This window comes from Oryx dammah, unplaced genomic scaffold (assembly GCF_014754425.2).
Source record: "Oryx dammah isolate SB20612 unplaced genomic scaffold, SCBI_Odam_1.1 HiC_scaffold_27, whole genome shotgun sequence".
NCBI lineage: Eukaryota > Metazoa > Chordata > Mammalia > Artiodactyla > Bovidae > Oryx > Oryx dammah.
The window spans coordinates 37,641,254-37,667,000 of NW_024070211.1; the positions used below are offsets into that span (position 1 = coordinate 37,641,254).

General features: G+C 35.5%; 1 protein-coding gene across 2 annotated transcripts; it reads left to right on the plus strand.

Annotated features, from left to right (window-relative positions):
• Window positions 1-1,547: 1,547 nt before the first annotated feature.
• Window positions 1,548-25,381, plus strand: MYL1 (myosin light chain 1). 2 transcript variants are annotated; one of them, XM_040228586.1, is made up of 7 exons: window positions 1,548-2,033; window positions 14,897-14,924; window positions 19,760-19,903; window positions 21,638-21,811; window positions 22,264-22,341; window positions 24,185-24,227; window positions 25,065-25,381. In XM_040228586.1, exons 1-6 carry the CDS (start codon window positions 1,908-1,910, stop codon window positions 24,211-24,213), a joined length of 579 nt encoding a protein of 192 aa, XP_040084520.1. In that variant the 5' UTR covers window positions 1,548-1,907; the 3' UTR covers window positions 24,214-24,227; window positions 25,065-25,381. The 2 variants fall into 2 exon arrangements, with proteins under 2 accessions (XP_040084520.1, XP_040084521.1); XM_040228587.1 differs by lacking the exons at window positions 1,548-2,033; window positions 14,897-14,924 and adding exons at window positions 13,752-13,901; window positions 14,618-14,642.
• The last annotated feature ends 366 nt before the right edge of the window (window positions 25,382-25,747 follow it).

Here is a 25,747-nt window from a genome sequence, read left to right on the forward strand (position 1 = left end):
GGTAAAATATGTTCAGATTCTCATGACTCTCTTGTCTATAAGAAATGAGTAGCATAATTTAGGTAATGATTGACTCGTTGATGTGGGACAGCAAGGAGGAGGGAGTAACAAAAAAGCTTCTCTTGAACCTATGTGGGTAATATAATCCAGTGGATCAGGCCACGATGTGAAATCAGACTAACTGTGGATCAGCTATGACTTAATGAATTATTGCTAATATGAGTCTCAATCCTTCTTAGCTATGGAGAGGGACAGTGACCAAGTTGGGGAATGCTTTTAATCAGACCAAAAGAAAATGGCTAAAATCTATAAGCACAATTATAACAGCAATTAGAATATATATCATCTGTTTACATGTATAATATGTATACATATAAATATATATAATCTTACATATCTAATGTGTAAATATACATAACATGTAAAAAACTCCAATAATTTGGCCACCTGATGCAAAGAGCCGACTCATTGGAAAAGACCCTGATGCTGGGAAAGATGGAGAGCAGGAAGAGAAGGCGTGACAGAGGATAAGATGGTTGGATGGCATCACCGACTCAATGGACCTGAGCTTGAGCAAACTCTGTGAGATAGTGAAGGACAGGGAAACCTGGTATGCTGCAGTTCGAGTTTGACGTGACTGAGCAACGGAACAACAACAATGTATAAATATGCTCTTTTAAAATCTCAGACTTGCTACTGGTTGTTTTTTTTTTTTTTTACTAATTAATAACTACTCAGTAATTAGATATCTCACAAATTAACAGGAATGAGGATGGTACATTGGCTAATCATGTTTCTTAATATGAGTCTAGTCTTATTAACTGAGAATGTCAAGGACAGAAAAGGAAAAAAGGAAAAACTTACAAGTTACTCACCAAAATTTCCACCTAATGATAAAGTCCTTTTCTCTCTTTATCTCTCTGGTCATTTAAGTAAATTTAAAATTTTATCTTATCTCCCTAGTATGGATGAAAAAATTAGATGATAAATAATTAGACTTGGTTCCATTTAGGAAGTAAAATGGATTAAGTATCTACTGTGATTGAAAGTTACTTTACTCTTAGAAAAAGTGTTTGGCAAGAGGGTAAATCTTCCTATTATTTCCTCCCCATTTGATATTTTTCATTATAGAAAAAAGTTAAGTGATAGGAAGCAGCTACGAATTATTCGTTTTAGCATACTGTTCACCACAGTTTAAGAGAGAGGGAGTCAGAGTTTGTGCTCCCTAGAAGGGAAGCCACTTTAAGACTTAATGGGCTTTCCTTATATGTCTGCTTTTTATTTTTAAACACCACTACCTTTTTGCTGACAAACATTTTCTTGCAAATTATGGCAAGAGAGGAGGAGCATGCACAAAGAAGCTGGGTGAAAGTTGGTGATACTCTGCCAAAATTCCAAGCTGAAACCAAATCCTTCACTAAAGTTTCTTAGGCATAGGAAAAAAAAAAATGATTTACAACTTCAGCAGAACTGTAATTCTATGAAGAGAAAGTATCAGTCAATCTACTTTACTGTCATCAAAGGATCTAAAGCTGGCTGGCTTTGTCATACTTCTTTCTCCTTTATATATGAAGGTGGTGGGGGAAGGGGGGTGGGGTGGAAAGCAAGAGGAGTTAAAAAAATTGATGAAGCCCTGACCCTTTTGATTCCATTTATAGTCTGAGCCGGAATGCCATCCCCCTGGACTAGGGAACTGTCCAATCCAGCCCCAAGTGTCAAGATTCTGTTAGGCACTAAGTGAAATATATATGCATGCCCTTATACCGTTTAACACTCTGGGTCCACCTGCAAGACACTGGGCTGTGGATCAACCAAACCACCACTCCTCTTCCAAGAATCACTTTGACAGGTTCTTTTGGAGGTGCTCCTTCTCTCTCATTTTTTTTTAACCCATCCTTTTAAACAAAATGGCACCAAAGAAGGACGTAAAGAAACCTGCTGCTGCTGCTGCCCCCGCCCCGGCCCCTGCCCCAGCACCTGCACCTGCACCTGCCCCACCCAAAGAAGAAAAGATTGACCTCTCTGCCATCAAGGTAACAAAAAGGGTGAATTGTTTGGTCACTGAAACATCTCTTAACAGTGGGGAACACTAGGGACTTGCAGAGGGGGCATGTTTTTCATTGAGAGGAATGGAATTACTAAGCAAACTGATAGATCTGGGTAGAGGAGAATCCTGATTTTAAAAAACTTAAAACTGCAGCATACAATTTCAGTAAAATTATTATGAGTATGGCATTATATTTGAAACCTGTGTTTGCTGTACTCTTTGTTTTCTGTTTCTTTTTTCCCTCAATTGTCAAAGTCTATGTTTTACAAACATTTAAACCAATGGTTTCTTTTTTTTTTTTTAATAAAATCTCCGGAAACTGGAACTCTTCCTTAAAGCTACGTTAAAAAGAGAGTTTCAGTTCCTACTTGTTTCCAAAAGTTTAAAAACAGCTGATGATCCAGTTGTCCTAGATGTATATGACAGCTGCTGTATTTCATCTGAAAAAGAGATTTTTGCAACTCAAGTTAATTCCCCCTTCAGCTTTGCTTAATAAAATTTGATACAACACTAAATGAGATCTCAGTGCAGATAACTATGCACTCAAGTGTTTCAGTGACTATAACTGTCATCTTGCTTATTTATATACAGCATTTAATTCAAAATGTGAGTTGCTTCTAAATGAAACTAACCTCCCCCACCACCAATATTGTAAAACTTGTTAGTTATATGGCTTTCAGCTTCTGTCTTTGAGCTCTTCCTTGCATACTGATCTTGAACTAAGGAGAATGTGATTGATTTTTGTGTCAACATTTTGCTGTGATCAAAGTTCTCGACTGCTGAAAGGTTATCGGCTTTTGGAAAAATGATGTTATGGATGTGCCTGTTACTTCTCAGTAATATGACCTATCAAATGTGCACTCTCTCTTCATTCACTGGGCTCTGATTGGTCCAAATGACAGTTTGAAAATCTTCATCAAGGGAACCCTGCCTTATATGGAAAACTAGTAGCTGAAGTGCCTAGGAGGTGATCATTTCACTGAAGCCAACAGTTCTATGCTTAATAAATCTGAATTTTGCTAACTTAATCCTTGTTAGTATTTAATATGTTGTTTACTTGCAACAATCAAGCTAACCTATAAAAAAATAATTCATTGACTATTTTAGGATAATTGTAGATATTTAAAATATTTTGACAAAAATATTGAATTAGATTACCCTTAGATGTATGTGATAACATTAAGTAAACATATTTAAAATTTTTACAATAGTCCAGTTTAACATGTAATTTTATATTTAAAGTAGAAGTAGATCATCATAGATATTTTATCTTGAGTTTGTAAGTCACTGAAGTCATATTTGAAAAAAGTTCATCATAGAATCTAATATTGGTTAGGAACTATTCTTAATGAATATCCACTTAGGAGAAGAAATGAATGTTATGTCTTCCAATAAATGTTTTTCTATCTTGAGAACTGTATGCATACAGTTCATTAGGAGAAAATCAAATTTTTCATCTCTAGCAATACTGGTTAATGTATCTTATACGTGCACACTGATTACATTGTACAATAAGCAAGATTACAGACACTACAATAATTTTGACTGCCTCTATTCTTTGACTCTCCATTTTATATTAACACTAAAGATATGAATCACTGTCAAAGCGATTCCTCTTTATATTTATCGTGATTTATAAGATAATATCACCCTTTTGTATCTGGGACTACAAGCATTTGGAAAGGAAAAAAAAAATGTGCCTTCTTAAGGAGAAAATGAAGTATCCCACTAATGAAAACAGGCATTAATTTTCTTCCCCAAGGAACTGTGTAAGAATAAGTAAGTAAATAAAATTTTAGTTTGGCAGGTAAAAGTCTCCAAGAAAAGACAAGTAAGGAATCATTTTTTAAATCCAAAAATTAAACTGATTGCTTCTTTGTAGCAGAGAAGTGATGCTTTTCTGTATCTTGAAAACTGGTTTATCCTTTCATCTGTATCTTGAATTAACGCTACTGTGAGCTAGCACACACACACAAAAAGAAGGAATTTCTCCTAGAGAGTCTCTTTAAGGATAGGATATACTCCATCTTCACTATTTCATTGTAGAATGAGAGAGGTGATGGATTTTAATAAGGGACACAAACCGAAAAGGGACGTTCAATGAATCTAGAAGAAACATTATCTTTTATTCAGAGAGCTCATTCTTAATAGAAAGAGAAAAAAGAAAAAAATAGAATTGAAATATATTTTTGTAAAAGAATTTAAATGGCTTTAATGATATGTATTCAACAATATGAAATCAGAACATATTTATACATATGATAACATAGCCAAAGAATGTGATGCAACTTGAGAAATTTATAAAATCTAATTTCATCCCAATAGGTAAGAAGGCTAATTAAGATATGCATTAAAACATTTCATATTATGATGTTTTTAATCACTCAATGATATTTCTAGATATATTACCTCGTATAAGTTATAAACTTTTTTTCAAGCAGAGAAAATGGACTTTAAAGAAATTAATAGAGCTATTATATGCGTTCATTAACTTCCTGAAAACTCGATAAAGGAAAAAAAACTTAATTGGATTTTACACTGTCTTTCATAAATCATATAAGATTAGAAATCTAGCTGTTCCTTATACTTTGATTAGGGCTGAAGTTTAAGTGGAACTATCTTTGTGTAGTGTAATCATAGCAATCATAATATTTAATCCCTCAGTACTATCCCAGTTATGTTACTAGCCATATATTTGACTCTCCATAAACTATGAACAATATGAACTGGTTTTATCAATTTCTTAAATGTGTTTTCCAACCTATTTGCCGCATTATTGGTTATTTGTTTAGGACATTTCTTTTGTTGTTCTGACATTAAACCTTTGATATTTTCTGAGGGATGGCTTACCTGATATGCCCTTGCCCCATGGATTTTTTATGAGTATCCTTTTCAAACATCAGCTATGCTGATATCTGAGCATTAAAGCTATTGTCCTGGGTGGTTCTAAGCACTCTTTGCTTTCAGAGAGTGATACTGTAGAACATTGCTTGGCAGAATTGCAAGTGTAGGAAGTAAAACCCACCATGAGTTTAGCTGCAAATACAAACAAGATTTAACACCTGTCACCCAAAACTACAACCAAATGAAATAACAAAAGTAGATAAGCAATGAGATGATCATTTGCCTAGATTTTAAAAGATCTTCACTTTAAGCAAATTTTTTGCATGATGCATGCCTTAGCTGGTATGTTGGGATTGCTCTGAAGTGATGAGATTTTGAATATGTCTGTCATTGTGCTGTTTAAATTTTAATTCTTGTTGTAGTCATCACTCAGTCAGGTCATTCCTGACAATATACCGTGGGCAACATTTAAAAAAAGTTGTAAAGGTACAGAATGCATTGACAGAAACTCGTCAATAACAAGTCTCACAGCAACAGTTGACCATGTGTTTGGGAAGCCTTAAACTTTCAATTTAATGGATAAGGTGGAAATATAACATTCCCAATAAATGTATCTCTTTACTGATGAGTATTCAGTGGAGGCAAATATTATGTATTCATTGCAACATCTGACGTGTTCTGGTCCAGGTATAGGATTGTTGGTGTTAATCTATAAGTTATTTTTTCTCATCCCTAACAAAGCTAGGACTTCCCTTGTGGCTCAGCTGGTAAAGAATCCACCTGCAATGCAGGAGACCTGGGTTAAATCCCTGGGTTGGGAAGATCCCCTGGAGAAGGGAAAGGCTACCCACTCCAGTATTCTGGCCTGGAGAATTCCATGGACTGTATAGTCCACGCGATGGTATAGTCCATGGGGTCGCAAAGAGTCGGACACGACTGAGCGACTTTCACTAACAACCACAAACTCAGTCCCACTTAGAAGAATTGTTGGAAAAATAAATGAGCTCATAGCTTATGAAAAGGTTTGAATATTATAAAGCTCTTTTAATAATCAATATTTATTATGAATTTATTCTGTGCCTAATTATAATATTTAATAGTCAAAACATTACACTTAGGTTGATTTTAGCTACATTTTGCAAGAAACCAAGCCTAAATGAGGTTCAATGTCAAGTCCATGTTCAAATAAAAAGTATGTGACAGACCTAGGATAACCTACCAGGATAAATCCAGAGTCAACTGTATTAACCATTTCCTAAACTACCTCCTGTTATAAAGGGCAAGTTGCTGTTTCTAAGAATGTGAAAAGAAGACTTTTTTGCTCTTAAAGATGAGGGTAAGAGTGATCAATGTAAGAGTGACTCTCATGTTGCCCTGCACAGCCCTCTACAGCCAGGGGAGGGGGTTACTGGCACCCATCAGAGCTAGTTCATTGAAACCTTTCATCTTGGCAGTTCATTACTGTTCTGTTTTCCTCAGCTTTCCCTTATCTTAGCACATGTTGCTGACAGATTGGGTGTTCTCATTTACAGAGGGAAGGTGAGATATTAGAATCCCAGAAAGACACCCTAATCACTTTGGTCCAGCTTCCTGTAAAAAGTTGTAAATGGAACATGGATATCAAAAATGCTGTTAGGAGAGTAGACTGGTAATTGCCAGGGTGGGGTGGGGATGGGAGAAAAGAGTGAATATTATCAGAGGGTACAAACGTGCAGTTAAAAGATTACTGAGTTCTAAGGATCTAAAATACAATATAATGACTATAGTTAACAGTACCATGTTGTATACTTGAAAATTGCTAAGAGAGCAAATTATGTGGTTTTCACCACAAAAAGATAACTATGCAATATGATGGTTATATTAACCAACTAAAATTATTGTGGTAATCATCAAAATCATCACGTGTTAAATCATCATGTTGTACACATTAAACTTATACAATATTATGTCAGTCATATTTCAATAAAGCTGGAAAAAATTATACCAAAGTATATTTAAATGTTGTTAAAAGTAGTGAAACTTATTGAATTTTAAAATAATTTTGCTTTTGTTTAATTAAACATAAACTTATGTCAAACCTGACATGCAAATTTTGCCATTAGACAAATATTCTAAGAATAGCAAGGGTTTATATTTTGTTTACAAACAACTGGAAATCTCAACCAAATATTCTTTGGGGTGATATAAAGGAACATAATGCCACATGTATGATTAAATCGTAACTAGTCTGAGGAAAAGAAAGAGAGAAAGGAGACATATAGCCAATTTCTAATTAGAAGGAATATGTGAAGATGTAAGTTGTTTCTAAATTTTCTTCATATAATTTTAAGAATCTGTCTTATTTTAGCCTGGCCTTTTAATACAACTAGAATGTCAACCAGTTGCAATATTCATCCATTTGTGGCATGATTATAACTTCAGGAGCAAATCAAAAATTATTTGAGACTATCACTAAGTATTGGTATCAAGTTTCCACTTTGAAACATCTACCCTGCAAAAGAAGAGAACAGGTGGAGTGGAGTGAGAAAATATTAAAGGGCATTCTGTAACTCTGTCTAAAATTATATTTTAAATAATATTGAACTAGACAATGTCTTTGCAAAGTAAAGGCAGTTTGGAAAGGAATAGGAATGTTTACCAATAATTAGTGAATAGCACTTTTAATTTTAAAGATAATGAAATTTTTGCAAGACAAGGAGACCACAAAGTGACAGTGCCAAATTTAGCCTCTTGACATTTTAGTGCTGCGAATGAACCCCCTGGCAAGTTGTCTTTAGAAGCCTTTCCATAATTACCCAGCATTAAACACCATCTGACTCATGGAAATTGTGGCAAGGATTATATTTAGTCTGCTGATACTACACTTTTTTCTTCTTCACTTCATACTAGAATACTTTTTGTATGAAAAGGAGATCTTCTATAATTTGTTCCTATATCAAGTTCTACAGTTTGTTTCTCCTCCCAAATCAGAATCTGGAAGGCAAAAATTGCAATATACAAGTAGTAATGGCTTCAATTATACTGGTGAAAATGTCAATTATATAGATGATAAACTCTTTTCATCTTGATCATAAATTAATAATAGTGGATTGAAGCAAGAGCAGAAAATTTTTTCCTTAAGATAAAACTACATCTTATTCAAGTTGACTTTCTTCCTTTCACTGTCACAAATGAGGTTCTTTGTTCCTAGTTAGGTACCCAATGATATACCGTCTTCTGATATAAGTAAGATATAAAACACTTATTAGAACAGTGTTACAAAATTTTGTTTTGCTCAACTTCTCTTTATCTAAACTGGTTCAAAGTAACATATCAAATTTTGAGGCATTTTTTTTTGCATGGGAAAAAGCGACTTGCTGTAGATACTACTGAGAAAAGGATGAAAAACTCAAAACATTATAGAACCACAAGAAATCCTAGAAACCATGCAGAATAATATTTCTTATTTGAGGAAGCTATAACTCAGAGACATTACTTTGCCAACAAAGGTCTGTCTAGTCAAAGCTATGGTTTTTCCAGTAGTCACATATGGATGTGAGAGTTGGACTATAAAGAAAGCTGAGCTCTGAAGAATTGATGCTTTTGAACTGTGGTGTTGGAAAGACTCTTGAGAGTCCCTTGGACTGCAAGGAGATCCAACCAGTCCATCCTAAAGGAAATCAGTTCTGAATATTTATTGGAAGGACTGATGTTGAAGCTGAAGCCCCAATACTTTGGCCACCTGAGGTGAAGAATTGACTCATTAGAAAAGACACTGATTCTGGGAAAGATTGAAGGTGGGAGGAGAAGGGGATGACAGAGGATAAAATGGCTGGATGGCATCACCAACACAATGGACATGAGTTTGAGTAGGCTCAGGGAGTTGGTGATGGACAGGGAAGCCTGGCGTGCTGCAGTCCGTGGGGTAGCAAAGAGCAGACACGACTGAGTAACTGAACTGAACTGATAACCCAGATAAGAGAAGTTGTTTAATCAAAAGACATGATTCATTACAGAAGCACCAGAACAAAATTTTGAATACCTCAAACCCCTCTAGGACTTTTTCCACCCTATTGAAAGACATGAAATCACCAAAATAATAATGTCAATATTCACATATCCATGTTGTTACAAAAGGAAGTTCTACTCCAGAACAATAGGAAAAAGAAGATACTTATAATTCCTTAAAATACATACACAAGACTTTTATTCTAATGCTCTTATTTTAAAAATAAAAAAAGGAAGGAAAGAACATAAATACAACTTGGATTTTTGATTAAATTACGCACAAATGCACAAAGTAGAACAGGAGCAACTCAAGAAATCTGAGATTTGTTTATCATCTGTTAACAATGGGAAAGCTGATGAGAAATCCAAAGAAGTACAGACTTAAGTCACACTTTAAAATTTTTATTAAAATTCACTTAAACTTCTCTGTTAATTCCTGTAGGTCTAAAATGTATTGTTTTAATAATCCAGCCTTTGCTCTAATGTGAGTGAATTCAGTTGACTAGTTTAGGCATCCTAAGCACAGAATTACTCATTTCTTCTTCTGTTCGGATCAATTTATCTAATATAGCCATCTCTTCACTCTTGTATTAGACAACTCAGGCTGGTACTGTATTCTCGTTGCTCTTAATTTCTCCTTTTTACACCATATTAGAGTCACCAAGCTAAATATATCCTTTGTTGAAATAAAAAGTGCAATAAAATAAATTAAGTGAACTGTTCTGAAGCACAAAACTCTCAGAGTTCCAAAATGGTACTTCTGCCTGCCTTTTACAATAATTTCTCATAACTCTAAGGTTGGAGTAAAAATAATTAAGTTTTTGTTAGGGTTTGCTTACATCCAGGTCTTTGTTCTCCCTGCCAGGCATTAAATCAGCGAACATACAACAACTTTTTCTAGATTGAAAAGCGGTTAGAGTAAGGTTTTTAGTTAACCTCACCAGTCATTCTCCTTTGTATCTAGCAGTGATGATAAAGCTCTTTAAAAACTACAGCCTATCTTCCTTCTTAGGCCATTAGCCTTCAGTACTCAATATCACATATCTCCCAGATCATCTTTAATTATAGCTCTTCGTATTATACTTAAGATTAACATATATCAGTCCAACAGCCTGTTTGAGTAAATGCATGTTAATATTTTTCCTATAAATCAACTCTTTCTATATACCAGCAGCTTTGTCTTGTCTTTAATCGGTTAACCAAACCTCATGATTACTATTATAAAAATATTTCTCAAAGTAAGAAACAATCTGAAAACATTGCAATAAAAATCTTTTTTAGTACCAGTATCTTGTCTACTACATATCTAAATCCAATACTGTTTACTATATGAATCATAAAAATGTGGAATGTAGTTATTTTACCAACAGACATTTTAGTATGTAGACTAAAATGAAAAAAAAAAAAGCTTAAAAAAATAGGGGATGGTCAATTAGAAGTCCTGATCATAACATTTATATAAAATCTAAAGAAATGTTCTGGAAAGATAAAGGCATATACATCAATAAGGGCTTCCCTTTGGCTCAGCGGGTAAGAAGCTGCCTGCAGTGCAGGATACACAGGAGATGCGGGTTCATTCCCTGGGTCAGGAAGATCCCCTGGAGAAGGGCATGGCAACCTACTCCAATATTCTTGCCTGGAGAATCCATGGACAGAGGAGCCTGGCCAGCTTACAGTCCATAGAGTTGCAAAGAGTCAAACACGATTAAAGTGATTTAACGTGCACACATGCACATAATATCAATAATTTTAAATGAGCATGCCTACTAACTATGTGCCTGGCAGTTCCAGGAGCTGGAGATGCAGTACCAGAGGAGAATGAGTGCATGAGTGCCCCTTCCTCTAGAATATAAGCTCTTTAAAGGAACTGACACAGTCTCTCCCCTCCAGGAAGATAATATTCTAGAGGAGGAAACGTGTGAAGGAGGAGCTTACTGTACACCTATTCTGCGCTGTGCTACGTGCTAAGTCGCTTCAGTCGTGTCTGACTCTGCGACCCCATGGACTGTAGCCCACCAGGCTCCTCTGTCCATAGGATTCTCCAGGCAAGAATACTGGAGTGGGTTGCTGTTTCCTTCTCCAGGGGATCTTCCTGACCCAGGAATCGAACCCAGGTCTCCTGCATTGGCAGGCAGATTCTTTACCACTAGTGCCACCTGGGAAGTCCCTGTTCTAAAGATTTTAATTTAAGAAAAATTCTGTGGAGTATCTAATGTTGACACGGTATTGCATAGGATCATGGGGGACACGATCTAAGAATAAGGCCGGGGCAGCACTCCAGGAGGGAGAGGTTGGCTCACACTCAGGTTCACATCATGGACCAAGGGAACTGGTCTCCAGTAGCAGCCTGTGCTCCCCAGAAGTTTACAATCAGGAAGGTTAAACATACTGACGTGGGAGAAAGGAGTTAGACAAATAGAAAAGGTTCTTTCAAGGGTTTTGAAGGATAATTAATTTCCAAGAAACAGAGATGACAGGAGAACATTCCAGATAGAAGAGACTTAAATCTAACTTTCAAAATAAAATGATGCCATAGCAAACCGAGTCCAGAATCAACTGACATTTTGTATCCATATCATGCCTTTGTGCAAAGGGTTGATTACTCCATCATTATAACACCCAGGAAGAGATACGAGTGAAAGTTTTTACCATTTGTCAAAGTGTAAAAGTGTATCAGAGAATAAATATCATCTTCCATTTATTCTATGAGGCCAATGTCTAGGTCTTTTGACTTTTAAACTACAATTTATTCTCTAGACTAGACTAGACTGTAGCCTTCTCTAACATTATCAATAACTTTTTAAAATGTTTTCTTTCCTCAATAAGCATTAAAAAAAATCAAACTCTCATTCTCTATGTGATAAATATATGGTTTAAAAACTAAAGTGAAGTAGTGTGATAACTGCCTCCATTGTATTTTAATAAATAATAAACTTTTACATAGTATGCAAGTGGCTATGAATAACTTGTTTATAACATAAATACAGCTATTAAATTGACTTTCCAGTTTACACGACAGATTTTACACACATTGTATTTTATATGTATTCAAGGACTCATTTTTCCATCGAAAAAAAGAAAATGAGCATTATGTAGGGTATATGATGAGTATTATATAGGGTAACTTTGACGATTTAATAAAGAATACGACAGTTCTCAATGCTGATCACAGGGCAATTCAAATGCAATGACACAATACCTAAAACTAAAACAAAGAAAGATGCTATGCTGTAATGGCTTTAATTTGTGCATCAAAAGTCACGAGACTCCAATTACAGTTATCGAAGGTGACAAATTTCCACCTTGGTCCCTCTCTTTCATTTTCCCCTAATGACTCAAAGGATTTAAATTTTTTTATTAACTTCTATTTCCCAACAACCTTTCAAAATGTCAACCTATTCGTGAAAATATGTTTATATGGCTTCTAATACTGTTTAAGTTATACTTTCAAGCCTCATTTTGGGATTCAGATTCTATCAGATTTCCTTCACTACTTGCAGACTTTGGACAAAAAAAAAGAAAAGAATGACATACATTTAAACGTTGATTTCTTTCCAAATGGCTTGGGGAAAGTTGCAAAGTATACATCTGTCTAGCAGAGGGAGACTATGCTTTCTGTGATCATTTTCTTAAAAATAGTTGCTAAAACAGTACTCAAATTAGAATTTATCTCTAACATTTGTTATGGCTTTGAGCTGCTTTTAAGTATATAGAAAACTGACAAACATGTCTGAGTTATAGTGGGCATCTAGACTGATCTTTTCCCAATATCATTCTAGGAAGTGTAGGAAATAGGAAATTACCTATTTTCATGTAAGCTGCCATGAAAATTTAATACCAATCCCATGGACACCTTCAAAATTCTAAATTACAACTTGCATTTCACAGTCTTCACTTTGGATTCTTTTGGTTCTCAGTCTGGTGACTGGTGACTGAGTCACAAAGTGTTTGACAGAAAGGGAAACAGCGTGTTCTAGTAAGAAAGTAAGCAACATTTATAAATTTTAAAAGAATATGTATACAATGAGAGGAAAAAGAATACAAAATGGCCTGTCAGCTTTCCCTCCTAGAAGAATTTCATAAATTCAAAAAATATGACTAGTCAGCCACCATAAAGGGAACAGTGCATGCTCAGCTATCCAGTTGAGTCCAACTCTCTGCGACCCCATGGACTGTGGCCCGCCAGGCTCCTCTGTCCATGGAATTTTCCAGGCAAGAATACTGGAGTGGGTTGCCATTTCCTTCTCCTAAAAAGAACAAGGAAGGAATCTAATACCTACCTCTAAGGTAAGAATACTAAGGAAGAATACTAAAAATGAAGATTAAAACCATACCTGGCTTAAATGAATTCTATACATCTGAGAGTACAATGTGCAAAAGAATGGTCTTTAGTTGGAGATTTCACAAACTGACCAGATTTTCACTTGGTAGGACCTTAAGAAGCACATGGAATGTGTGTGTGTCTTTCAAGTCCTCTGAACTTTACCACAGAGGACAGAGCTCCAGAGGCTCTTCCTTCTATAGCAGTTGCCATTTGAAACCCCAAACCAGTCCCATCCAGTAAGTTCCATTTATACCCAAACTGCTGACTTAAAGCTTGCAAAGTCCATAATTCACTAAGAGAAGAGGTCAGGTGGAGTCTTTCGAGAAATTCTAAGCCCCTCTGCCACTGAACAAATAAGAATCTTCTTCAAGGAAGACACTCCAAGAGACTATCTCAGGAATAAAGACCATAAAAGTACTGATAGGCATTGGTCTCACCATGGCCATCCACTCTTAGGTTCTGATTTCCTAAAAATAGACTTCAGGGCACAGATCTCTCCTTCCCTTTGCCCTAAGAAAGTTAAAAAACCCTCCAAGAGGAGTGGCTACTTCTCTCTGGAACCTGATGCTAGCTGTGAGGTCACAGCTTCTCCAGAAATAAAAGGCAGCCTCAGCAAGGGAGGACCCACTCAGGGACTGAAGCGGCCCTCAACTTACTCTCCAGCTTCGCCACTGTCTGCAGCCCAGCAGCTCCATCATGGTGGGTCCTATGAGAAAACTATTTGTAATTTATAGGCAGATGTGATAGTAGATAGGAATGAAATTGAGGAGAGAACATACTCAGTGTGAGTCTGTAGAATCTGCTTTTAGTTTTTATCCAGGTGTGTTGAGGATAAACAAGATTAATTCAAGCTATTATGCCAACTAGAGAAATACATCTTACTTGCAAAAGAAGTACTTTATGCTTCACCAACTTTCTATATCTCCTAAGGTTTATTATATCTAAATTTAGGGGGAAAAAACCTGCAATTATAGCAAAATATTGCACCTTTAAAAAACATTCCAATGATGCTGATAACTAAAATTAAATAAACTACTTTTGATGCATTGAGTAAAACATACTGGTTAAATAGAAGAAAGACTTAAAGTGATCTTTTTAATGCAGTGTGTCTGTAGTTCTTAATATAGTGTATCTATACTAGACATATCTTAAATGCACCTTAGACTATGATATTGTTCAGGAAGAATTTGATTTAATATTTGTTAAATTATTGACTCATGGGTTAAGATACAGAGAGATATTCCCTAACTATGTTTTGCAATAGCTTTTTATTTTTCCTAGATTCAAAAGTATCCTAAGGCAAACTTCTTATTCTCTGACACCTACACGGCTTCCTAGAGAGCACTCCCTTCTGTCAATGCATTTGAAAGAGTACTAGTTGTTTCTTTCTTTCTTCCTCTCTCTCGCCATTGCAGTCCTTCAGTGCTGAGCAGATTGCTGGTAAGTAAATTGAGCTTCTCTACTTCAGAGGTAGGCAAAGCACTGCTCAGTTTCTGAAATAATACTCATCTCCAAGGCATGTTACTGTGTGGCTCAAACTGTGAGTATCCAAGCTATGCCTGAACTCTGAAAAGTAGGCATACTTTTTGAGCTTACTTTGACGATTACTCAGGGAATGAGCTCGGATACATTTATAAAATCAGGACATTTTTGTTTGGTTAAAATATTCTTTGTGGTTAATTTCTTTCTAACAGATCGAGTTCTCTAAGCAACAGCAGGATGGTAAGTTTAAACGATATAGTTGTTAATATGTGCACACTCATAAAGATGGCATGTGAGAAAACCAACTCCCTTGAGATGAGATTAGCTCTTTCTAATTATCCTCACTAGTGCTGTCACTCTAAATATAAATGCTTTCAATCCCTCTAAATATAAATTCTCTCAGCATGAACCCTTCATCTATAATCAGTAATCAAAGGTTTAAGCAAACAAAAGCTAAACAGTACAAAATAATTCCTTGTATTCACTGATTTCTAAATAGAACTAATTTGATACAGTAGGTAATACTATACATATACCCCCAAAAAGGATGTGGATCTTAGATGGCTGATTTGTTAATCAAATACCTAAACAGAAATTTGGCAGATCTAAATTGTTCACTTTAGAAAATAAAATTGATTATAATACTGCCCAGTTACCAAATACACATGATTTCAATAGGCACCACAGTGAGCTGAGAGAAATAGAGGGTGAAGTGGGTTTAGGGGGGAAAGTACACTCAGAGATAGAGGGGGAAATGATTTATTTAAAAAAAAAAAAAACCATAGAAGGAAACTTAGACATTTCCTAGTCCATCCTTAGAGATGCAGGACAGACTCCTACAGGGATGTTGAGACTGACTTAAAGATCCAGAAAATTAATGATAGCATCAAAATCAAAACTAGCTGAATTAATGAGGAATTTATTTCATAGAAACAATTTCTAATTACAAGACTTTAAGCTCAAAGAGATTCAAAAGAATCTGAATAGTTTCACTAACACTTTCATTGTTTCTTCTTCAGGTCTTTAGATCTAAGAGATCCCATGGCCTATGAATCTTGTTTTTTTACTGGAAAGTGTAGGACAAAATGTTTAATGGAGAAAAGTCACATACTTAAATAAATTGAGACAAAAATACATCTATAGAAAGAATGGAATAAAATAATAAAATTTTAGTTATATAATATTGTACAAATATTGGTCATAAAAATAAGTATGTGTATATTATATATTTATGATATATAATATAAAAATAATTGTGAAGATACTCATAAGAATATAATTATAATTATACTCCATTCTATACCTAAAGGAGTCAACATTTTTTGGCTTTTTCTTGAGTGTCAAGAATACCTCACATTTGGACATCAGTTAAAATATTTCAAAAAAAGGAAAGAAAATAAAAGGATATTTGCTATAGCAGACTCATTTATATCCACTTCATGGTCAATGCCGTCATGTAGACAAATTAGATGATTTGATGACTCAGCTCAAGATCATTTGACATTGTACTAAAAGGACTAGTTTTTCTTTGAAAACAGTTGGTAATTCTGCTATGGTTTGCTTGATTTTTAATCTATTTTAACTAATGATGCTTCTACAATATCTGGTACTGTATCCCAGTCCTCTCAAATATCTAACTTACAGTGTCATTATGACTGCCAAACTATGGTAGAACCAAGAAACAGAAGCCTTAAAAACCCTTTGAGAGACCGTTAAATTAAAAGGAAATCTTATATTTTAAGAAATAAATAAAGGCATACTTTGTTTGTTTCCTTCTTCAATGATTAGCTTTTCTAATGGCTGCTCTATTTGAGTGTATCACAAGTTTGGAGTAAAGACAAGAACACCAGAAAATTATAGCATTCTAAAGGTGTTAAGGCCTGTGCCATCCATAAAAGTTGCCACTATCCACATGAGGCTTTTTAAATTTAACATGTAATTAAGTAAAAATAAATGCATTTAAAAGTCTACTTTCTGCTTTGCACTAGTCATATTTTAATGCTCAAAAGCCATGGGCAGCTGGTTACTACTACGTTTTTGGGAAGCCTGGAAACAGAACATTTCAATCATCACAAAAAATCCTAGAACAGTGTTGTTCTAGACTAGGGGCTGGCAAATTTTTCCTAGAGGGCTAAATAGTAAATAGCTAATCCTTTGTTGGCACTACAGTCTCTGTGGAGACAACTCAGTTCTGTCCCTGAGGTATGAAAACAGCCACAGACAATACATCAATGAATGGGCATGACTATATTCCAATCAAACTTTATTTACAAAAAGAGGTGGCCAGCCTGTAGACAGTCATTGGCTAACCCATGTTTTAGACTCTTCAAGGAAATAACTACGCTTTAAAAATCTGGAGTAAAAGAGCAGTATCTTTCTGTTCTTGGCCTTTAAATCAACAAAAGAGTTACTGTCAAAGAGATTCCATTACAGCCCATAAAACCCTATTTCTATATCAGCATCTGACCAGTGTAATAGGGAGCCCTCTAAGCAATCTGCTTGAAAGCCTGGAGCCAGTAATAAGAGCAGTTCAGTTTCACAATTCCCTTAGAAAGATGAAAAATTGTATTTGACTAATGACCCCACAGGACCTAGAGCATGTCTTTTAGGTAAGGGAAATTATCTGTGATGTCAATTTGAATAGAATTTGAGGGGGACGTTTCAGCAAAGAGTGGTAACATGATCTATAGTTGATTGTGAATTCAATGTCTAGTAGTCTTGGATTAGAGGATAAAAGGATAGTTAAGATATTTTTCTGAGTCATCTAGCTAGATAGTATCTCTTGATCTGAGGCCACTAATGGCCTAAAAAGAATGCTTTCACTTCTGCCAGCTCATTCACAAATGAGTTTTTGAGTGTTGGTATTAAACTCCAACAGATCACCACCAGTACTTCTGGGTTTGCCAGGAAAAGTGATTCAATTTAGCTTTGTAGTTTCAATTAAAATGTCTTTATTTGCTCCTAAATCCATAGTAGCACCTCTTTCTGTCTTTTTGGTGTACACTTCTTAATTTGGGGTTAATGTAATCCTGAAAGGCAAAACCAGTTCTATCAAAGGAAAGTGACCAAATTTAGGGCAAGTAAGCCATAGAATGGGGCTTCCCAGGTGGCACTAGTGGTAACAAAAAAAAAAAAACTCACCTGTTAGTGCAGGAGACATAAAGGATGTGGGTTCAATCCCTGTGTGGGGAAGATTCCCTGGAGGACGGCAAGGCAACCCACTCCAGTATTCTTGCTTAGAGAATCCCTCTGACAGAGGAGCCTGGTGGGTTACAGTCCATAGGGTCACAAAGAGTTGGACAAGACTGAAGTGACTTAGCGCACACACACACAATCAACAGAGTGACTGTTATAAAAGCAGACAACACTTTTAAAATGTGTACTTACATACACCCATGAATACAAGTACAACTAGGGAAATCTGAGTAAAATATGTGGACTCTATCAAAGTGAATATTCTGGTTATGTGAATATTCTGGTTATGTGAATATTCTGGTTATGATCATATACATATATGTATAGTGTATTTATATCATATACTATAATTTTGAAAAATGCTACTATTGGGGGAAACAGTATTTCCCCCAGACAGAGTATTTAAGAGATCTCTTTGTATTTCATAAAATTGCATGTGAATCTACAATTATCTCCACAAAATTTTAAATTAAAATATGTATCTGTATAATAAAACTAATATAGCAACATGTTATCATATGTCATACCTAAAAAATATAAAGTTTAAAGTAATCACTATAGAAATAGATTCAAATAAATACGCTTCCTTCTGACTCTGTTACACTGCTGCCGCTGCTGCTAAGTCGCTTCAGTCGTGTCCAACTCTAGGAGCCTATTAACGTCATGCATCGATGGTTAAAGGACACCAGAGAACTTAGAGATTTGTGTCATCTTTCTAAAATTTTCCTGAAAAATGAAGTTACTCCTGGAGAAAATTAGTTAAGAAGAGAGTCTAGGAAGTTTGTACCTCAAGAGAAGTTTTTCTATATAACTTGAGAAGTTTGGGTTAACCTAACGTAACACAAGCCCAATTGAATGTTTGTTTTCTTGAAATTTTATTAACTTTGTTAATTATATGAGGGATTTTATGAGGAATTCTTAAGATTTCTCCAGGCATCAGAATTTCTTAACCCAGTCCTGTTTCCAAGGCAGATGAAGGAGATATGAACAAATATGGTGAGGATTCTCAATTTCCATATCTAATAATTGGACTGCAAGGAGATCCAACCAGTCCATTCTAAAGGAGATCAGTCCTGGGTGTTCTTTGGAAGGAATGATGCTAAAGCTGAAACTCCAGTACTTTGGCCACCTCACGCGAAGAGTTGACTCATTGGAAAAGACTCTGATGCTGGGAGGGATTGGGGGCAGGAGGAGAAGGGGACGACAGAGGATGAGATGGCTGGATGGCATCACCGACTTGAAGGACGTGAGTTTGAGTGAACTCCGGGAGTTGGTGATGGACAGGGAGGCCTGGCGTGCTGCGATTCATGGGATCACAAAGAGTCAGACACGACTGAGCAACTGAAATGAAATGAACTGAACTGAACTGAAAATATGACTTGAAATTAGAAATCCTGCTTTAAAATACGGAGAAGGCACTGGCAACCCACTCCAGTACTCTTGCCTGGAAAATCCAGTGGACAGAGGAGGCTTGTAGGCTGCAGTCCATGGGGTCGTGAAGAGTCGGACACGACTGAGCAACTTCACTTTCACTTTTCGCTTTCATGCATTGGAGAAGGAAATGGCAACCCACTCCAGTGTTCTTGCCTGGAGAATACCAGGGATGGTGGAGCCTGGTGGGCTGCCGTCGATGGGGTCACACAGAGTCGGACACGACTGAAGTGACTTAGCAGCAGCAGCTTTAAAACAGTCCCAAAAAGAAATGTCAAAAGAGGGTTGATGTTGAACTCAGAAAAAGGAAATTCCAAAGATAGCAACTTAAGAGACTGGCAAAAGTTATAAAATAGAGGAGAGTTTGAACTGGATCCTTGATGAAGTTTGGGTTCTTTTATAAGTTTGAGGCAGAAAAAAAGCAACCAAATGTTTCTTGCTTCTTGCAGAATTCAAGGAGGCGTTTCTCCTGTACGACAGAACAGGTGATTGCAAGATCACCTTAAGCCAGGTTGGTGATGTCCTTCGGGCTCTGGGCACAAATCCCACCAATGCAGAGGTCAAGAAGGTGATGGGAAACCCCAGCAATGAAGGTAACCACATGTTTTTCTAAGAAGCTGGGAGTGTGTGTGCATGTATGTGTGGGAGTGTGTGTATGTATAAGAGAGAGAGGGTTATTGAGAAACAAGTTCCATAGAATAGGATTTAATTTACTCCTGATGGTAACTGTGTTTCTTGGCTATCTAGTCTCAGTTTTTTCCTCCATAAGATAAATTAACCTTCCTTTGAGAATTCATAAGCATAATTTCATGTTAATGAAAGGAAACAATACCTAATGCTAGTATCATCATCATCATGCTATCTAAATATACCCTGCTTCTGTGAACATCTTAAAAGAAACTTGGCCATCTTAATTAAGAATAGACAGATGACACCTTAATAAAAATTCTAGAAAGAATTAAAAATCTTAAGCCAAAACCTGCATTTGGTGGCCCAAGGAAAATCCTAAGGCAAAAGCTAGTGAAATATGTAAGTGGCAAAACTGCAGAGGTGATCGCTGGGTAGGGTAATCTAGTCATTAGTCAACAACAAGGAAATTTTTTCTAATCCCATGGTTCATGGCAAAGTATAATAGTCTGTTGGGAAATACCACTCTGAACAAAACAGAAGAGACAAAACTGAACTTTTTCTCAAGCAGATATCTCAGTTTATCTTTACTATATGGAAAATAACACTGGGAAGGCAATCTCTTTTTTCTAGAAAAGACTATGTTCCTTTGTTACAAAAGAAAAATATTTAAGAAAAAAAACTACCTCTAAATCAGTCTGCTGGAATTTTCCTCAAATTATAGTTCTTTTGGACAAAAATGTCCACATAACTTATTCAAAAAGTAGCTGAGAATATCAGATAAAGTAAGAGCTCAGTTAGCCAAATTCATTCTTAACTGCCATTTTCTAACATCAAACTTCTGTCTTTAATAGAATTATTACATAAATGTTCATTTATTTAGCATTCAAATTTAATTTTCTCAATGTACTAGATTTCTACACTATGAGGAAAGACTGTTAAATGCAATTTTGATTTATGAGTACATAACTTTATCTATTTGTATACATCTGATTAGTCTGTTTTATACTTTTGCTATGAATACCATTTACCTTGTCAGAAGGTTACTAAAGAAATTCTTATCATCTCCAGACTTCTAAAACCACAAAGTCAGGAGATCACAAAGTCTTTAACATGCACATTCTTCTCATAGGCTTCTTTTTTTTAAATTAAAATTTAAAGAAATTGAAAGCTCTGCAAAAGCTCAAACAATGGTGGAATACATATTAAAGTTCAGCTAGGTTTTGCTATATTTATATGCCAATAGGTTTGTTATCAGTATATTTCTATATTGCTTCCCTAGTATTTATAGGATTTATTAATTGACAATACTAATAACATAGTAGCTGACACTGATCAAGCACTCAGGTTGTCCCAGGTACTGTAATAGACTGTGCATTATTACCTCATTTAATGTTCACATAACACTACAAAGTATTTCTTCTGAAAGATTAAAAAGTTGAGGCACAAAGAGGTTAAGAAACTTGCCCATGATTACGTATTTGTAAACAGTGAATTAAGGACAAAAGCTCAAGCTCTAGGACTCCAGACGTCATGCTATTCTCTGTTACAAACTTTCTGTCAGCAGCCATTTACCAACTGAAACTTAAGCGGTATGAAGATCTTTCTGATGATTCAGAATGAACATTCAAGCTTAATTTGTAACTCAGTGGTAGCATTTTGTGATAGCTGATAACTCTCCCAATTGCAATTTCTTTCAGAGATGAATGCCAAGAAAATTGAGTTTGAACAATTTCTGCCCATGTTGCAAGCCATTTCCAACAACAAGGACCAGGGCACTTATGAAGACTTTGTTGAGGGTCTGCGTGTCTTCGACAAGGAAGGCAATGGCACGGTCATGGGTGCTGAACTCCGTCATGTTCTAGCCACACTGGGTAAGAAAAATTCATTTCAGTGGACTTAATAGGATAGGGTATGTAGGAAGGAGCATGACTTAGGGGAATCACGTTATAACCAAAATAAGTAGGGGGAAGATTAAAAAGGGAAAATAAAAAGGAATGGTCAAAAGTTAATGACCATTTCAATTAGCCTCAATGTCAGTGAGTTTATTTGGGGAAAATAGTCCTAATAACTTGAAATTATTGGTTATGAATAAGTAACATATGGCATTGTAGTTCTTACCGGATAGAGTGTGGATGATCAGGTATAATGTGCATTTAATTCATTTATTCAAAAACAATTTATTGGCAAACTTCCTGCCAAAGGAACAGGAGTCTTGGTGTCGATCCTACAAGAGGTCTCCAGGAGTCCAAATCTTATCACTTACGGTGTAATTTTGAGTATATTCTCTGGCTTTCTTCTTGAACAAAGAGCTTTGTTTCATCAGGTGAAAAGATGAAAGAAGAAGAAGTGGAAGCCCTGATGGCAGGTCAGGAAGACTCCAACGGCTGCATCAACTATGAAGGTATAATTTCATGTGCTCTGGTGGTTACAGCAACTCTGAACTGATTGGGTTGATGGCGGATGCCTTTTGAGTTTAAAACAACTTATTTTTCTCTACTCTCTTATTGAACATACACATGTTATTTATTATCAACCAATTACACAATAACCCTAAAAAGATATCTTATAAAGATCTGACTATATACATAAACTTTATTTCAGTGGGTTTTAACATGTTTGTGCACTGTTATACAGATTAAAATGTGTTTTTACTTTTTTATTAGATCTTTTTAAAATTTTTTTTAAATTTTTAACTGGAGGAAAATTGCTTTACAAGATTGTATTGGTTTCTGCCATATATCAACATGAATCAGCCATCTTACTAGATCTTCACAACACCTCTGTAAAACAGCATTTGTATCAGAATAAATTTTAATATTAAATGTAATATTAATTCTTTAATATTACAACTGAAGATATAACAAAATCCTTTGCAGCAAGCAGTGATGAAAATGAAGAATCTGAGTGCTGAAGATGTTTAGCTACTTAGTGAAGGTCACATAACTAATAGCAAGGCTGGTGCTAAAATTTAGTTCTCCTTATCTGGTGTTCTTGCTTAAACGAAATTTATCTCATAGTATCCAATTATTTATTTCCTGCCACCAGTTTACAGCAGCTTCACCCAGAGGCTCTGAAAAGCAATGCACCACCCAAAATAAAGATACAAGATAAAACTGCATGATATAACTTGTAAATTTGAAATGTTGCAATAAAACTGAGAAACTTATCCACCCTCCCAAAAAGACTAATCTCACCACATCTCAATAAAGTATGTTGATAGCTTTGATGTCAATATGGACTTACAAAGTCTAATAACTTGGATAAAGTAAGAAAAGAAACACAGAGGGGAAAAGAAGGGAGGGAAAAGAAATGGAAAAGAGAGAAGAGAAGAGGACAGGAAAGGATAGGAGAAAAACAAAATACTCAGCTAAGCATATCTACACTGACAATCTTGGTTAAACTTTACTTTTTTCTGTAAACAACATTTTACATTCAGTTACTGCCATAAGTGGGAAGGTCACCTGGAGAAGGAAATAGTAACCCAGTTTTCTTGCCTGGAGAATTCCATGAACAAAGGAGCCTGGCAGGCAACTGTCCATAGGGTCACAAAGAGTCAGACACAATTAGCAACTAAACAACAACAACAAAGAACAATGTCCAACAATATAGAATGCATCAAATAGATTTTGGTACATCTACACAATGACATTCCCCACAGCTCTAAAAAACAACAAGGACACCCTTATTTATGGTTATTTCTAAGACAATACATTATGCAGTGAGAAAAATAAGAGCAAAAGGGTTTGTAGAACTGCCACCATTTGTGTAAATATAATTATATAACATATATTTGTATCTGGGGGGGCTTCCCTTGTGGTTTAGATGGTAAAAAATCTGCTTGCAATGTGGGAGACCCGAGTTCGATCCCTGGGTTGTGAAGACCCCCTGAAGAAAGGAAAAGGCTTACCCACTCCTGTATGCTTGCTAAGCAAGCATAATAACTTCACCAACTTAGCTATAAAAAGGAACTAGATAGCTAGGAGACAGTGGTGAGGAACATTTTTTTGTTATAAACTCTTTCATACTTTCAAGAAAAACATTTAACCATGCGAATGTAACACTTAAAAAGCTAAATTTACAAAATCAGGGGAAAAGCCATAAATCTAGTATTAATAGTGGGCTATACAGAGTTTAAATAAACTCTAGAGTTACAGCTAAGAATGATTAGAATTAAGTTAACTTACCATACTGTTCTTTTATTAAATTTGACTCTTTTCTAACTCTAAACTGTATTATCCCTACAGCTTTTGTCAAGCACATCATGTCTAACTAAATGGAGCTTTCAAGGTATCTATCTGTTCCCTCTTTAATATATAAGGCTTTCTCAACATTGTATTTAATGTAAAGAGTTAGTCATATTAGATTAATAGTTAGAATAAATAATTATTCATATTAACCAGAACACATTAATATGATTAATATTATATTAATATTAATGAGTTATATTATTATAACTCCTTGAGATGGGTTATTTAGAAATAGATTATTTTTGTATAAGTGTACAAGCAAAAACTTTTGAGGTTTTTGCCTCCATTTATAGACCATATCAAGGCTTCCCTGGTGGCTCAGCAGTAAAGAACCCATCTGCCAATGCAGGAGATATGGGTTCAATCCCTGAGTCAGGAAGATTCTGTAGAAAATGAAATGGCAACATGCTCCAGAATTCTTACCTGGAAAATCCCATGGACACAGGAGCCAGGCAGGTTATAGTCCATGAAGTCACAAAGGAGTCAGAAGTGACTTAGAAGCTAAACAACAACAAATAGACCATATCTTAATCTGTACTATAATTATGCAGTGGAGAGTCAAGAAACCAGAGTGTAATTAATTGATTTAATTGGAACATAAGAATAGTAAAAGCTAGGTTTTATCCTAGGTTCTTTGAATAACTCTAAACTGTATTAAAGTAGTTTTTAATAATTATTGCTCTAGAAAAGCATATTATCACAGTCCAAAGTACAGCACTTGAAACCAGGTTTGTGCAGCAAGGAAATGCCATCGCTTGGAACTGATGGTTCATTTTGTGCTTTTTTTCTTCTTTTTCACTTTACATTATTTCCTTCCCCATTTTCTTTCTGAAAAGATGCAATCAACATCTAACTCTTTTTCCCTTTTCCTTTATAGATCAAGCATTGTTTATGAAGACTGGCTGAACCTTATTTTAAGAACACCCATGACTAACTGTCCAAATCTGTTTACCATCATTTAGAAAAACAAAACAATTTGTACTATTCTAAACTGAAGGACTCCCTGAATTTTTATACCTTTTATGTTTCTCTCTGAATTATATTCATACCACACAAACTAAGTGTCTGCTGATCTAGACAAGAATGGTGAAATACTGACAATCTCAGATCCAAACGCTGCTCTTTATTTTCTACCATGGGTCAAAGAACATCCTTAAAATAATAAATCAATAAATAATTTTGGTCAGTCTGGAATGTTCATTTTGCATTGCATTGTTATCCTCCTGCTTAGAGAAACTAATTTTTCAAAATCCCAGTTCTTTTCTTAATGTTGGTGAATTATAAAATTTTAAGAGAATAATTACAGTCTATAGAGCAATAACTAAATAATAATGATAATCATATATTATTGAAAAAGCAAAATAGAAAACTGAGGAAATTCAGATAGAGATAGTTTAATATAAATTATACACGCAATTTGGCCTTCCCAGGTGGCGCAGTGGTAAAGAATCCATGTGGCAAGTAGATGTGGATTCAATCCCTGGGTTGGGAAGGTACCCTGGAGAAGGAAGTGGCAACCCACTCCAGTATTCTTGCCTCGGAAATAACACGGACAGAGGA

Coding starts and splice junctions, on each gene's coding strand:
- MYL1 (XM_040228586.1), top strand. CDS start 1,908: ATGGCACCAAAGAAGGACGTAAAGAAACCTGCTGCTGCTGCTGCCCCC. Junction 14,925..19,759: donor CTCTAAGCAACAGCAGGATG/GTAAGTTTAAAC, acceptor TGCTTCTTGCAG/AATTCAAGGAGGCGTTTCTC. Junction 22,342..24,184: donor CGGCTGCATCAACTATGAAG/GTATAATTTCAT, acceptor TTATCCCTACAG/CTTTTGTCAAGCACATCATG.